The sequence below is a fragment of the Anomalospiza imberbis genome, chromosome 1 (genome assembly GCF_031753505.1).
Source record: "Anomalospiza imberbis isolate Cuckoo-Finch-1a 21T00152 chromosome 1, ASM3175350v1, whole genome shotgun sequence".
Lineage (NCBI taxonomy): Eukaryota > Metazoa > Chordata > Aves > Passeriformes > Viduidae > Anomalospiza > Anomalospiza imberbis.
The window spans coordinates 74497045-74513579 of record NC_089681.1 but is presented as its reverse complement, the minus strand read 5'-3'; the positions used below and the strand labels follow the sequence as shown (position 1 = coordinate 74513579).

Below are 16535 nucleotides of genomic sequence, written 5' to 3'. Positions count from 1 at the left end.
ACACAAAAGACTCACACACAACAGTTACCTTGATACTGTTTTTAAACAAGAATCCAGGCATGGAGAAACCTTTCTTTTTATCTAGCAGCTCACTGAAAATGACAATCTGCTCAAACAGGAAGACCCGTCTCTCCTTGCAGCGTGGCAGAAGTCCCGCATCCTGGTCTGTAACCAAGAAAGTGTCCTGGAGCAGGAGCTTACCCTGGGCTACAATTTTACCCTAAACACAGAGGCAAGAACAAACATATTTAGTGAAGTTCTTTGTTTCTTTTCCCAATCAACATTTTGAGCACATGTTCATGACAAATAGCTTTGTGCATTTTCCACCTTCCAACTCTCATTAACCACTATATATTCACTTCTCTTATACACAAGATATTCTTGTGTTCTCAAAAAAAAAAAAAACAACCCAAACAGAACCGCACACACACAAAAAAACCCACAAACAAAAAACCAACACCAAAACCAACCTACTAAACAAAAAAAAAACCCCTAAACCAAACCAAACAAACAAACAAAAAACCCAGACCAAACCCCAAACATCCCCTCCACCCTTTTCAATTCATCCTGCATTTTGAGGCTTGGAACACTAAGGCTTTCATTTCTCTATTCTGAATAACTCCAAGAGTTACTCATATAATCTTCCCGGGTGCTGAGCAGGGGCAGATTTCAAGTTCATGTCTGCATCTACAGCTTTGCAAGTAGAACATGTGACTGTGGCCTGGCAGATGCACCCTGCTTTAGTAGCCGATTTCCATCTCTTCTAGACTTAGCAAAACAAGGAGGGCTACAGTTGCCTCAAGTACATGACTGACCTTAGTGACTCCTCCTTTGCCTACACTACTGAAGTCAGGTCTGCTCACCTGCTGATAACTGATTATTTCACTATTTTGCAAGCCTTTAGCCAACAAGGGAACTGTAGTACGACTGGCCCTTTCTTGACTTTGCAGAAGGGCTTTACCTAATGTGATTGACACAGCAGGCAATGTTTCCCAGGAAAAGGTCCTTGGCAGGGCTAACACTTGATTTTTCATTTACTTCTTTTTGCACCAACTAACCAGATAGTGAAGAAGCACTGTACACATTTCTCCCCACAATATTAATGAATAATTTCTAGAGAACCTGATAAAATCTCTAAGCAAAACTCCAGCCAACTTACATCAAATCCTTGCAGGCGGCCAACATTCATCATGTCATTACACCGTTTTGGTACTATACACATGACCTCTACAGCTTTCTGTTCAAGACAAATAAAAAGTCAAAGCTTTATTTTCCAAATGAGTTAGTAGCATAAAATTTTGTTTCATTTGATATGGTTGCTTTAGACCAGAAATGCAAGACGTAAACACTTAAAATCACTTTCTCAGGAAGACCAGAAAAGGAAAGTGACTCTGCCAAAACAAGAGAAGTTCTGAGTTAAAATAATACATATCACTAAGAGAAAATGTCTCAAGTACCTCTAGTTCTGTTGTGTCAAGATTAGCTTTTTTAGAATACTTGAGGAAGTCCTGAAAAATAAAAAAAGAACAAGTAATATTTCTTTTCTCATTAATCATCAACAAGAAATCTTAGAAAATCTGAATTTGATATTCTCTATCAGAATATGACAGACTGCAGAATCCACTGAAGAGGATTTAACTCATACGAAAATATATGCTAAGGCAATGACCTCTGTGCTACAGAGGGCTGCTCTTCAGTAAACACTTATGTGATATTTAAGTGATTGCAGGTATAGCTGGAAAAGCTGTGATGAGTCCCAACAACTTATATCAGGTTTACATCTGAACACAGAGTAGTGAGAGTTCCTTCTCCCATTCCTATGACACTGGTACAAATTTTAAACATTTCCATGGGCTAAACATTTGGTCTTTAACTGTTAAAAGAAAAGAAATTTCTGCTCAAGCCACCTACTGCAATTTTTATAACTATCTGAATGTACTCAGAAAATAATCATATGGCATTGCTTACAAATCTGGGTTCTGTTAGGGAAAGGCATGGAAAAACATCAGCATTATCTAAAAAAGAAAACCTATCTGTTAACACATCTATAACGTATTTATTAACACAACTCATTCATCTCAACATCACTTTACCTTTAGTAACAGCTGGTATTTCATAATTCTCTGCACAGGTTTTATTAGCAAGTCTGTGAGCTGAAGTCTGTGGCCCAGGCGTTGCTTTAGATCCTGAGAGTTGTAAAACAAACATTTTTGTTTATTCAGTTAGGAAAACTTTTGTTTTGTTGAGTTAGAAACACAGCATAGGTATCAGTATATGGAGATAAATATATATATAAAAACAAGGATATACCAGTATTAATTGTAATCACACCAGAAACTGGCAGAAGTCAGAAAACAATCTAATCTTCAGTTAGCAAGAGCTTGAGTCCTTCCCCTCATCACTGTTGCTCCCAAGGTATTCCCTTCTGCAAGCATCTTGCATGTCTTTTCTTGACAAGGCTTCCCAGTGAAATGTAATTTTTCAGTCACAGGCTTTATACAGCCTATTTTCAACAGTGATCTCTGCTTATCCAGAATTGCCATTCCATATAATATGCACTGGTGACTGCCTGGGCTAAGGCTACTAAGGATAAGACTACTGATTAATTAATATCTTATACCTAATCCTTAATTTTCACCTCTAGGAGTCTGTAACAGATTTGAGAAATCAAAACAGAAATGGTAAAAAATTGTAATTTAAAACATTAACAACAATATCTGCTGCATTTTTGGGTTTTTTTCTGGTTTGATCAACACATTTGATAATCCTTCACCACAGACATCCTCTCTCATGAACTTACCTCAAAAAACGTATCAATGTATTCTGAGACAATGTGCTCAGACTTTGGTTTGTTTTGGCAGTAAACTATGTACATGTGCAACCTTCTCTCCTAGAGGAACAAAGACACAAAATGATACATCATTATCAAGAAAAACACATGCCAGATTAAAATGGAGTATTATTTTAAGAAGCACAGCACTTCATATGTATGAACTTAAAAAAAAGATCCCTTTAAGGAAAAGAAGCAGTTACATATGCAGAACTTACAGATCTGAAAACACATTTATTTGGGAACATCATTATGATTTTAGAAAAGCAACACAAGTGAAAAAAATTCCCACAGCTATAAATCCTCTGAATTGACAGGTGTTCAGAGATGATAGCTCATTAGGTCCAACAATAAAGTTAAGCATGATAATGGTTCTATTTTTCTTTTACCAAGAGCCATGGAAGGTTTGACAAGATGACCCCACAGTGATCTCTTCCAACCTTCACCATTCAGTGATTCTGTAATGGAGCCTTTGAAAGATAGTATTTTTTATTCCATTTTAATAATGTTATTATTATTGAAATTTATTAGAATAACTACCTTCTCCTGTTTACATGTAGAGAACAGTTAGGAGAAAACTTTCATGTCTTTTATTTAGTATTGGCTGTCCTACTGGAGTTTGGATGGGGATGTAGGTGATGAAGCCTGGAAATAGAGGCACTAGCATTTCTTAACTCTGATCCTTTATCTTGTGCATGTGCTTTTAACACCAAAGCATCAGAAAAATAGAAAGGAAATAACTTCTGTCTTTAAGATTTATTCTTGATTACTGACTGGTTAAGAAGTACAGACATACTTACTCCAAAATCTTTCCTATCACTGTGCTAGGATTTGTTCGGGGTTAAAGGCTTTGCTTCCCAGAGACTTACAGAATACTGACCAGTGAAGATAAATGTAAGGAAGAAATTAAAAAATAAGATGGAGATTGGAAAGGACACAGGACACAGATTAAGAACAGGAACTGAATCACTGTGTTCTAGCCGATAGGGTTTTGCTAGAGGATGCTGTAATAGGATCACAGCTTGCCTTTCCATCTGGAGTGGTAAAGGTGCCTTTCAAAGACAACTCAATTACAAATAACACCAGGAGAAAGTAAAACAGCAATCAGCAACAGGGAGAGCTACTTCCTACAGGTTACCCACTTTGCCAGCAACAAATTCTCAGAAGGGAAAAGAATACAGAACTAGAACACACTCAAACTGGAAGAAGAATGAGCCTCTTTCCCATTTTTATTTCTTATATTCCATGCTATTGCACGGATACCTGGGATTAGAAGGCAGGTGTCATATGAAAAGATGACTCCCTTGCACTGAAGTGCAACTGAATAGAGAAATGGGGCCTAGAGAAAGACTAGAACATTTACTTCTTCTATTTATAAGCTCTTAAAAGGTATCTCTCCACCTCTTACAGGTGAAGAACATAGTACAGCACTTTCTTAACTGTGTTGTACTTAACAGTCAGTCACGTTGGCCAGTAGCAGCAAGAGTTTGCCAAAAAAGACATTTGCACTTACATGTTTAACAAACAGGGATCCCAGCTTTTCTGGATCTTCAAGGCACTTCTCCAACTCTCCTAAAAAGAAGCTGAACATAAACAGAATAAACACTTTTTTTCTGACAGCACACATTATAGCAACAGGTAATTGCAAGGCAAAGTGGTCTTACTGCAAGGCAAGACACTTTTGTGTCCCCTATTAGCAGCATTGGATATTAATGTATGTCCAAACTGACAATGGTAACAGTGTAATATTTCAATATAGATTTTTAAAAGGACGTGCTGAATCCATACCAAGATGAAAAAAAACACCCCTGACATTCACTAAAAAAATGATTAAATTTCACATATATTGATTGAAATCTTTCCCCTTCCTAGTCTTAATACTTGAGATGCTAATATTACTTTGCTAACCACCCCTAACAAATTCTTAAGACTGTATTGTTAGAGAGAAAGCAATGCACAAAGTTCTGTCAATATTAGAGTTCCTCAGTTGAAGTACTTGCTATATATATATATATATATATATATATATATATATATGTATATATTTATAGATACACGCATCCTTCTTTAAAGCAAATCATCACACCAACATCTGTAAGCTGAAGTTACATTTTCCACAACTCAAAGCACAAAACCAACTGCATTTACCTTGTATCTGAATATCTGAGGAAAATTCTAAAGTCAATCTAATATTTTTTAGGTACAATACGTACTCTCTGTGCCAGTCATAAATCTGGTGAATGTTTCCAAATACAATCTTGTCTTTGCCTTTCATATCATCAGGTACGCCATCTTCCTTCATAAGTGCCATATAACCCTGCAACAATCCGAGTGAATTCACTGTTAACATTCTTACTTAAAAAAAAGCAAGTTGTCATTTAATCCCCCTTTTCTCAGAAGATGTCCAATGGCATCAACCACTTGGGACACAAAGCCAAACCAGAAAACTGTTCTGTAACACAGGATAACATAAAGCACAGACACAAAGTATAACAAATTGAGGTGAGGCTGTCTACACAACAGTGCTAGAAAAATTAATTCACTGTCTAATTTAGCCTGCGTGAACAGGCTCAGAGCATGAAGGAAACTTCCACAGCCCTTTTCCTTACTACCTGAAATGTCAGAGTTACTCAAGTGGCTTCTCTGCTGCTTTGCTCTGTGTCTCTTATTTCACTCACACTAACCCCACACCAAAGTGCAGTGAGGAGGAAACTGCCCATGGGATTGCACTCCATGCAGTATCGGCAAGCCAAACACAAAACAAAAATTAAAAATTAATTCTGTTAGCAAGCATTCTTGCTGCAATAAAGCTCCTCTTGCATTTGCCCATAGTCTCATCGTTGTTTTGGTGTCTACACAGCTGTCTCACTGAGCAGATTTGGAGTGTTTTTAAATTTTGTAATATTCAAGCAACTGTATTCCTTCTCTTTTACCCCACAATAGTTCTATTCCTATATAGCCAGGCCTAGTTTTGGTATTTCAAGTGTATGTTTTGATGTCCAGCATTTTCTCCAAAAATTATGTTATTATTTACAAAAACACATCTATTCACAGACTCCTAATGCACCCTTTAAATACTGTTAAAACACTATCACAATGCTGATCTTTCTTTCCCTCCCTGCCTCCAAAATAGAGCTTAAGAATTAAAATTATTAGGCTAAAATTCACTGTCATGCTCATTCTTTCTACTCTTCCAAATACATTTCATTGGTAGCTGAAGATTGAGGGAAGATGTGTCATGTTATCTCATTTTACAGCAGGAGAAACTAGGAAGTCTAAAAGAAGCCTACTGGTAGAAGAGGAAGGAGGACTTTCTGCATGCTGAGGCACAATTTTTTTTTTTATTTAGATGTGCTAAATAAATCCACTATCTACTAGGATACCATTAGGCCAGAAGTAGTGATTAAAAAAAGAAGGCAAAGAACTACACTCCTCAAAAGAACAACAAGGTGAACACAGTAACAGGAAAAAAGGAGTAAAATGTGATGCAGCATTACAGGAGGGAAAACTCAGAATGTAAACTTCCAAATTTTTAGTCTCTTCCTTGTATCATTTTGAAAAACATAGTGAGGTTCAAGCTGCATAGCTAGTTAGTAACACATTAAAAAAAAAAAAGAAGAACTCAAGAGAATTAAAAACATCATACCTCAACTACATAGCCCAGATCTCGCACATAATCTCGCTCTGTCTCCACTAATTCCTGTAAGACATAGCTACAGTGGAAGGAAAAAGGTGAAAAAATACTTAAAACAGATTTCCAAGAGGATTAATGGCATACAACTTTTTTGACATTTGCAGTCACATATGTTCGATAGACAGAACTGAAATGGAAGAATTAATGTACATTGGTTCTTACCAAGATACTGCTTTGACTTTGAAACTGGATGAGGCTTGCTTCTGTTTATCTAAAGTCAGATGTTTTCTTAAACATGACATTAAAATTAAACATTTAACTATTGTTTAAAATAAAATGCTATTATGTCTCTGGTCTGGAGACTCTTAGCTATACGGACGGCTATTTCCACACACAAGTTTAAAAAATTTGAAACCAGGCATGTTTTATTCTACCATGGTAACAGTTTACTACTAGATAGAGAAATTAAGCATGGGTTGGAAAAGAATGAGGGGAATGACAATTTTTTTCATGCCTAATAGACCTTTGGACATTTAAAGATCAGCATCTTCCCAAATAAATGAGAGTGACATGCAGCAGAAGTCAAACACAGGTATGACTAGAATTAAAAATCACAATCACAATCAATGTCACAGAGAAATGTGACCACATGCTTGACATCTAATGCTTGACAAGTCCTTCCAGTTTCAGACTAACAGCTTCTGCTGCCAGTTCAAAATAAGCATTGTAAGAAAAAAAAAAGGAAAATTGTAAGAAACCGGTCTTACTGTCGTCTTTTTAAGGAGCTAGATTTCCTTTCCTCCATCTCATCTATGGGTGACGAGGAGGATAGAAGGGAGTTATCTGAAGGGTTGAAAGATGGACTGCTGCTGTCACCTTGATCTACCAACAAGGAACTTGGACGGTCCTCCAGAGCCTGAGAAGGTATTCAAGACAGTCAGCAACAATGATTTATTTCTCCTCTATTCATAAGACATATTACAAGCTGCTGTATATGTATCTATGGGAGATCAAAAATGCATCTTGGCAAAGCAAGTCACAAGCCTCCAGGAAATCAGGCAACACCATGGCTTTCCATGACAACTGAGCCTTTGAAGCACACTTGTGGAGCACATTTGAGATGGCAGCGTTCCCTTCACAGGAAAATAAAAAGCTGAATTGGTTTGCGCAGCAGTGGCTAAAAGTCAGACTCTCCTGCTCAGGATGCAAGTACCTCTGTGGTGGGAGTGGCACAAATATGTCCTCACAGCCAGTGATTAAATTATATTTGTCACATTTTCCTTGCATGTGATACAGCCTTATTGCAAGACACATTTACTTCACCAGGGTGGGGTTCAGCTATAATCTATTTTCTTTCCTCACAAAAAGTAAAAACCAATAATGATATGACTAGCCCAAAACCCAGGGGAAGCTGAGCCTTGGATAAAACTGTGAAATGAGAACATCTTCCACAAGGACTACCAAACTTTCCATTTACAAAAGACTATTGAATTTTCCCGTAGATTATTTTGTATTCACCCTGCTGGTGTAAGAGAAGTAAAAAGCAAAGTTAATACCTAAGAGAGTGCAGTAATTATTTTATGCAATAATATCATTTTCTCTGAATGAGAGAACAGAAAGTAAAATTTCTAGTTCTGAAAGTTAAAGCTGCTTCAATTTAGAATGAATCTGGAAAATATCAGCCTCTGATAACATGGGACTGCCAAGCTGCAATTCTTTGCAGTTTTCACAAAGGCACTTCCTACTGAGCCCAAGAGGGGCTATGCTGCAAAAGCTGTATTTAAAGGCTTTGAGAAAATCCAGAATTGCTGAGGGACCTCTTGAGACTATATAGTCCAATCTCAAAGAGGGTCAGCCAGAGAAGTTTTTCCCAGACTGGGTCAAGCTGGATTTTGATTACAAAGGCCTTCCTGGAATTATGCATATAATAAGAATCTTCAGAAACATGAAAACTTTAAAACATGTCAATGACAATCTTCAGAAACATGGAAAATTTAAAACATAGAAAACTAAAAAAAGCTGACACAAATTCCTCCTACTTAATTTGCTAGCAAGGATGAAGGCACTAACATGCAAAATGACCCCTTTACTCTCTTACTTATTTCTTCATTATCATGTTGCTTAAGGAGCAATCAGATAACGTAAGTATTTATGCTATTAGGTTTACCTGCTTTACTGCTAACCTCTTAAGATTTTCAATAAATTCAGTTTCAGGGATTCTTCTGATGAAGGTCTATTAGTCTAAGACCCTGGGTCTTTGCCTTCATTTTACTAATAGGACATTTTGTCTTGACTAACAGGACATATTTAGTAAATTTTCCACTATCTCCTCTCTTCCTCTTAGTTATTGTTTTTTTCTCCTCTACATTGCCATTTACCTAAAAAAAAAAGCTTTTTTACAAAAGGGTGTGTACAAAATGACCCCCATACATCAACCCACAAAGCGATTTCTGAAACAGACAGCAGATTTTACAAGTCAACGTAAAACATGCAGATTTTCTTTGAATAGCAAGCTGGGACTTGAAGACACAAGTTCTTTAGACACGTGCACTTGCTGGTCAGTCTCACCATTTTACTTTTGACGAGCTCTTCAATTGCACTGACAAGTTCTGCAGCACTGGGTGTCTCGGAGCTTGTCGGCCGCACCAACATTCGAGAAGATGTCTGTGCAATGACACAAAGGAAGGAGAATCCCAGAGTTAGTCCGGTATTTGCTCAAGGATCAAGAGACTTCCTTCACTTCTCTGTCAGACAAAGGTACCTGACAGGTACTGTCAGTGTCATATAACACTTAGATCACCCCTTCCAACCTGAGCAGCTGGAGTTGGAAGTTTCAAGTAAACCCCATAGAAGTTAAATGCTGGGATAGAAATTCCTGTTCCTATGTGCAATAGAAGCCAAGGAAATAGAACTGCTGATAATTCCTGGCAAATATCTATGAAAATTGCCTGAGCTGACCCAATGGACAACAGTCTGTTAGCCTATTTTATTGCTGCTTAAACAAAGCAACAACAGAAGAACACTAAGAGAAATCAAGAAGACTTGAAATAAAGGAGGAAGCATTATTATGTTAAGAAAATATACACAAATAACTCAGGGGCATTTACTTTTCTAAAAGATCTGGAGTATATTGCCCAGATTCAGATGGGAAATTGAGCTCACCATTCCTTGTGCCATCCATTTTCCCCAATGGTGTGTGTAGAGCACAGAAGATCTCTGGCCTCACAAGCTATAAAATGCCAGTTTATAGATACAACTGAAGGTAAAAGGTGTTCACAGTGAAGGATTCTGGGACAAGGCCATTAAATTCAGCCTCAGTAATTTGCAAACAGAGTTGTTTGCATATTACATTTATGATTTAGTAACTGGAAAGCAGAAACAGGGTGTAATACGAACTGTACTTCATATTACAAACAGCACAGTGAGCATCATGCAGCACAGAGCAAGCTGTCCTGCAAACGTTTCCAACAAACCAGACAAAGAAATGGCACAAATAATGACTCAACACAAGAGGTTCTGTTCAAATCAAGCATGGGTGTAGCAAGACTCCCCATAAGTAAACACAAAAAAAAAATAAAAAAAAAGAATATACAGATTTTAGGTGGTTTGCCTTGTATTTGCCTTATTTGGAAAGGAAAACGGGCTGGGTAAGCAAAGGAAATACAGATAACTTTAAACAGAAAGATACGGGAACTGAGCCAAAGCAGAGACAGAACACAAGTCAACATAATGCTGCATCAGAATTTACAAAAAGAGAAAACAAAAAGCGAAAATAATTAGTTTCATATTAACACAACTGATCTTGAAACTTTTAATACTGCTTATCCAAAAATTAGATGCAAACAACTTTTAAAGTGCCACCAAATGCAAATCCACGACGTGCGCAATGATTCTGCTGAATGAAAGAATGCATATAATGTGCAGATGAGCTCTTAGGGGAAAAAATGGTTGTGTTATTTAGTGCTATTAGACAAATCAGCATGGCCTAACACATGATGTTTGCATGCACACCAAAAACTGAGCAATCCTACAAGCTGGCCTGTCTTTTAGGCAATTTACATGCTCCTGACATCTGACTGTTGACCAGGTTTTCCACAGCTGTGCCTGCATGTGGGTTTCCACTTTGGGTGCAGAGCTCAGCTTAGTCTTAAAAAACACTGGCAGTGCTGAAATCAGGTTCTGGTTATGGCCTCTTTTATTGCTCTGTTGGGGTATGTGGGATGTGAGGTAAAACTTCAGAACTGTGATTTCCAGTGCCTGTGGTTATACCACATATAATCTGAAAAAGAAGGAGCTGCATAGATAAAACTCCTTGCTGAGTTTCCTGATGATGTACTCTGGGAACAGTATACATCCCTTGCCCAGAAAAGAAGGAAAAGATGCAAGGAGCATCTGAGCTCATGCAGGTATGAGATGCTGCTAGGGGCCCACAGCAGGCTGGCAAGGGAAGGAGAAACCCAGCAAACTGCAAAGGGAGTTTCCAGCACTGAGCAGGAGCTCTGGAGAGGAAGAAATGCTTGCAGGGAGGCAGAGAGGAATGCCAAGTCTCTGAGGTCACAGAAAGGAGGAGACATTCCTTGAGATCCGGAGTAGCTGAGCAACCCAAGAAACCACCCAGCATGGCAGGAATGTGAAGAAGGACTCCACCCAGAAGACAGACAACTGGGAACTTGTTTGCAAGCCTTTTATTAATCAGTAACTCTATCAAGAGAGCCAGCTACCTTCTCCTGGGTAAAACTTTGCTCTGGCTTCTCACTTCTGTGTTCCAATAAAGCATTTACTTTAGGTGCTACAAGTTGGTAGTGTGTGGACTTCAGGGAGGCACACACAACCTCCCAGGATGCCCCATGAGGGGACCTTTTGCCTCCCACTATTAAGGATAAATATTGCACAATAACACATTGAAGAAGAATCACTATTTAGAGGCTTTGAAAAATTATGGTATAATATTAACTTTACCAAGTTTTAACTTCTCTGAAGTCTTCTCTAAATGTAGTTTCAGCTACTTTAGAAACTGTCCCAACATGCCTTTACTGATGTGGGTGCATGTTAACGCTTTAAGAAGTTTTGCTGGTTTTGGCTGAGGTAGACTTAATTTTCTTCACAGTGGCTGCTATGGGGCAGCATTTTGGATTTGTGCTAAAAAAAGTGTTGATAATGTGGAAATTAGCAAGGTTTTTGTTATTGCTGAGCAGGGCTCACACAGAGCCAAAGCCTTTTCTGCTTTTTTGCACTGCCCTGCTGGTGAGGAAGCTGGGGCTGCGTGGGAGGAGACACCAAGGGGTCTCACCAGGACAGGTGACCCAAACTGAGTAAAGGGATATTCCAGACTATGTGACATCATGCTCAGTGTATAAAGCGGGGAGAAGGAGGAGGAAGGGGGGAACATTTGGAGTGATGACATTTCTCTTCCCAAGTCACCGTTGCACATGGGGGCCTGCTCTCCTGGAGATAGCTGACAACCTGCCTGACCATGGGAAGCAGTGAATTAATTCCTTGATTAGCTCTGCTTGTGTCCATTTTGTGCTTTTGCTTAATCTCAATCCACATGTTTTCTTTTACCTGACCCATTCTCTCCCTGATCCCACTGGCAGGGGAGTAAGCAAGCAGCTGGGTGGTACTTGGTGGCTGGTTGGGTTTAAACCACAACAGCAGTGAAAATAAAATTTACTGGAGATGGAAAGCTACTTAAAGAATCTTTCTCTACTGTGGTAAAGGTCTGACTTTGCACCAGAAATACAGAAGTAAGACACTAGCTCACAAGTATATCCTTTCACGTAAGTGTTCTTGCTATGTAAAAAGTCTATAATGGATTTAATTTTTCCATGGAGAACTTTTTATAATATTTGTATATCAGTTGTTTTCTGTCACAGAAGGAACACACAAATATGGCAGCTCATCATCAAGAGTTTAAACATATTTTCACCAACATTATTTTCATCTTATTTCTACATCTAAAACTGAGATTGTTCTAGCAAGAAAACATTCTCTCAGCTCTGAAGGCTGGCCTATTTTTGCTTGTTTTGTTTCAGGAATATTTCCCAATATATTAACTCTTCAACTTGTATGTAACACTTTGTCAATTCAGAAGACATATAGGAACTGAATACACACAGAGTATAAGAACCAGCCATTTCACCCTAAAAACAACAGCTTCAGGAATGAGTGAGATTCCCACTGAAAGGCAGTGTTTTTAAAAAGAAATAAAAAAAAAGAAAAAATAAATACCATCCACTAAAGTTATGAATAACATCTGCACCACAGAGAACAGACAGCAAGCAATCACAAAATTCACTAACAGTATTCAGTGCTGTAGATTACAAGGGTTAAAAATTTTAAGGAGCAAAATGGCAAGAAAACAATGTGCATATTTGCTGTACAAGTCCAGATTATTTCCATTTTAAACCCCTCTACTTCCAGACTTGATACTTGTCCCTTAAATGTCTGATCCAGGTTCAAAATTAAAATAAACTCTCTCAATGTATGATCATCATAACATTAAAGAAAAACACATCATATGCAAGTAAGATTTGCTTCATGCAGTTACTACCTACATCCAAAGTTTTATTACTGGTGCAAAATTTCTACCATCAATTTTAATGTGCCTTTGTTTGTGAAAAACAGATGGATTATGTGCTGGTTTAGGCTGGGACAGAGTTAAATTTCTTCACAGTAGCTGGTATGGGGCCATGTTTTGCATTTGTGCTGGAAGCAGTGTTGAGATCTCGGGGTTGTTTTAGCTATTGCTGAGCAGAGCTCACATGGCACCAAGGCCTTTTTTGTTTCTCACCCCACCCCACCAGCAACGAGAATGGAGGGGCACAAAGAGGTGGGAAGAGACACAGTCTGGACAACTGACCCCAACTGACCACAGGGATATTCCAGACTATATGGCATCATCCGCAGCATATAAAGCTGGGGGAAGAAAAAGGAAGGGGGGGGGACATTTGGAACAATGGCGTTTATCTTCCCAAGTCACCACTACACGTGATGGAGCCCTGCTCTCCTGGGATGGCTGAACACATGCCTGTCTGTGGGAACTGGTGAATCAACTCCTTGTTCTGCCTTGCTTGTGTGCATGGCCTTTGCTTTACCTATTAAACTATCTTTATTTCAACCCAAGAGTTTTTTCATTCTTTCCCTTCTGATTCTCCCAGGGAGAGTGGAACAGTGACTGTATGGGGCTTAGCTGCTGGCTGGGGTTTAACCATAACAATTATTACCCTTATTTGGTAATTAATTTCTCTTAGGCATCCCTCTCTTCCCTCCCCGTGGTCCCCTCTTGAAAAAACCCAAAAAACCCCAAGAAGAACAAAAGGTATGATTATAAAACAATTAGACTCTAATCACTAAATATGGCATCAGCCAAAGTGACGTAAATCATCCTGTGAGCACATAAAGCAGCTCATTTCCACATTTAAAGTGCTAATAGAAAAAATTTCTACACTTGTGCTTTTAAAATAGAGAAGGATTTAATTAATGCTCTTGTCATAGAACACCCTTTTAAAGTTGTCTAGAGGGAAAAAGTGATTACTTCTGTCTACCATGAACCTGTATTATGTACATTTCCAAGACCTTTGGAAGCAGAAGAAAAATTTGTGCAAACAGAGGTTATCTGATCATGTGACGCCTCCCCCATGCCCTGCTCCTACCTTGTCATCCTGCGAGTCGGGCTGGAGAAGACTGTGTTGCTGAATTGCCATGGGAGGAGGAAGCGGCACAGCATCTGCTCCCTCTTCGCCTTCCTCCTCTCCGCAGCTCTGCATGCCTGAAGAGGATGACTTGGAGAGAGTGCCACTGCTCAGCCCCTCGTTCCGACCTCTCTGTAAAGAACATCAAGATGTTCAAGCTCTGTTATCTCACCAGCATGAAGCTTGTTATCACATGCTTGTTTTAAGTCTATTCTGTAGTTTCAGCCCTCTCCCAACAAGTCAAGATGCTCCTACAAACACTCCTTAACAGAGGGGGGAAATGCAGATGCCAAAGACAGTTTTCAATGTCTGGTAAAAACAAAAGAATTCAAATACTAAGGAAAAGACATTCAGCTGAAATTTACTACAGGGAAGTGTTATGAAAGCCATGCTTGCTTTCCAAGTTCAGTTCTGCAAAGAGAAATCTGTATCTCTCTGAAATATGTATCTTGCTCTGTATCACAGCAAGACTTCTAGACGACATTAAAAAATCCTATTACAACATGAAGTATTTTGTCAATTATCTTTTCTGTCCCCCACAAGGAACTCTGATTTCAAGTACCCAAAGTTTAATGTACTGATCTCACAGGATAATTTATTTACCTTTACAGGAAGACAACACAGATGGTCATTTTTTTCCCTAACTTGAAGGCACTGGCCTTTAAATTTTTTCCTTCACTCACAGAACTGCAGAATAACAGATACTGCCAAAACCATGTTACAACTGCAGCACAGAGGGCCTCTTTCTACAGCCTGACATTCAAGGTCAGAGGCCAGTATTCATTCCTAATCAACATCTCTCAATTCACCATGCTGCCAAGTCTTCAGTCTTTCCTTTCCCTCCACTTACTGTAGGGAAACACTTCACTAGTGTTCCAAGCGTGTAGAAAAATATGTTGAGAGGAAGAAAAAAAGAAAAAAAAAGCAGCAATAAATAAAAAATTGGGCAACCGAGACCACTTTTCTGTATGGTTAAGTACCAAAACCAACAGTCAGAGTCAATCTAATAAAAGGGAATAACATGCACCCAGCAGTGCCCTCGGAAGCAGTAACATCACATTCATTTCAGCCTGAACCATAGGTTTGTAACAGAGAATTTGGCTCTTGTCTGCACCTAACTGGAGGCCAGCTTTGTTCATACAAGAGTCGCAGACTTTGAAGGAGAGGCACATGTTTGTGGGAAGAAGGGAAGCCCTCAGTAGACATCCTTGGTGGTAAAATTTGGAACAGTTCACAATTTCCTTCTCTCCAATGAAAATTGCCATGCATATTATTTGACTACTGGTAACTGGCCGGCATCGAAGAGCAAATAATTTGTCAGTGCTCTCTTATGCAAGGTGCAATTAGAGCTTTAAGCAGTTTAGCAGCTCTCCCTACACTTTCCCTGATCCATCAACAAGAAAAGCAAAGGAAACAACATAATTGACCTGCTTATTCCCAGACCTTGAAGCACCTTTACTCACAAAGCCACTTTCCTAATTAGCATAAGAGAGTAAAGCCAAAGAACAACTTTTTATTCTTCCTTTCTCTTTTTAAATTATAGGCACTTCACAGAGCTTCACTAACACTCTCAGAGGACATAAACTGTCCCTGGTGCAGGACTGACGCAGAGTACAGGGATCAAGGATGGGCACAGGGCACCTAACACTTTGCTCCTGACTGCTGGACAGTCAGGTGAGAAGACAACCTTCACTTGACAACATTTAGTTCCTTGAAAAACATACAAGCAAGTCTCTGGAAGCTGCCTTGAGCACTTACCTCTTCAACAGTTTCATCTTGTGGGGTTGCTGCACTGTCGTCGGAGTCCTTCTGAGAGCCTGCATCGGCGCTCTTACGCACTTCTCTGCTTTTCTTATGCTTGTGGGCCAGTTTTTTGACGTGCCCGTCTGCTTTCCCACTGCTCAGGCGCCTCACGGGACTGGTGAGCCATTTCCTCAAGGTGTTGCCAGGGCGCTTGGGGCCCGGGGAGCTTTGAGCACCGATCACGTGGGGCTGGAGTGATGTTACGGAAGCGGGAGGACTGGCATCATTGCTGGAGACCGAAAGGGAGTCTGGAAAAAAGAACAAGGGAAGCACTTTAAAGCTGAAGCTAGTGAGAAACAAGGCAAATGGATGTATGCAATAATGGACATGGAGTTGAATTTATGGACACATCAATGAGATTTTTTTGAGGTAACCTGGCCTTTAATGACACCGCGGCTATAAGTGTTCATGATGCACATGGCCATCCCCGCACAAGCACCACTGATGTGTTTAGAACAGTCAAGCTTCATTAAGTTGTTCCTACTTCAACTATAATTTCTACTTCCCACTGCTGATACTTATTTGATAGTGAATTATACTTTCCATATGTCATGTAACTTTATGGAAGGATACGCTT

At 39.2% G+C, this 16535-nt stretch overlaps 1 protein-coding gene across 3 annotated transcripts in view; it reads right to left on the bottom strand.

The window, feature by feature from the left end:
* TRIO (trio Rho guanine nucleotide exchange factor) overlaps positions 1 to 16535 on the bottom strand; it is a 241893-nt gene that overhangs the window by 16984 nt on the left and 208374 nt on the right. For all 3 annotated transcript variants that reach the window (XM_068196995.1, XM_068196987.1, XM_068196979.1), the window contains exons 35-46: positions 15914 to 16206; positions 14117 to 14287; positions 9033 to 9128; positions 7232 to 7380; positions 6477 to 6543; positions 5044 to 5147; positions 4344 to 4413; positions 2801 to 2890; positions 2094 to 2186; positions 1458 to 1508; positions 1160 to 1237; positions 29 to 220 (exon numbers count right to left, since the gene is read on the bottom strand). In XM_068196995.1, the coding sequence (XP_068053096.1) occupies positions 29 to 220; positions 1160 to 1237; positions 1458 to 1508; positions 2094 to 2186; positions 2801 to 2890; positions 4344 to 4413; positions 5044 to 5147; positions 6477 to 6543; positions 7232 to 7380; positions 9033 to 9128; positions 14117 to 14287; positions 15914 to 16206 (1454 nt within the window). The remainder of the gene's footprint in view (positions 1 to 28; positions 221 to 1159; positions 1238 to 1457; positions 1509 to 2093; positions 2187 to 2800; positions 2891 to 4343; positions 4414 to 5043; positions 5148 to 6476; positions 6544 to 7231; positions 7381 to 9032; positions 9129 to 14116; positions 14288 to 15913; positions 16207 to 16535) is intronic.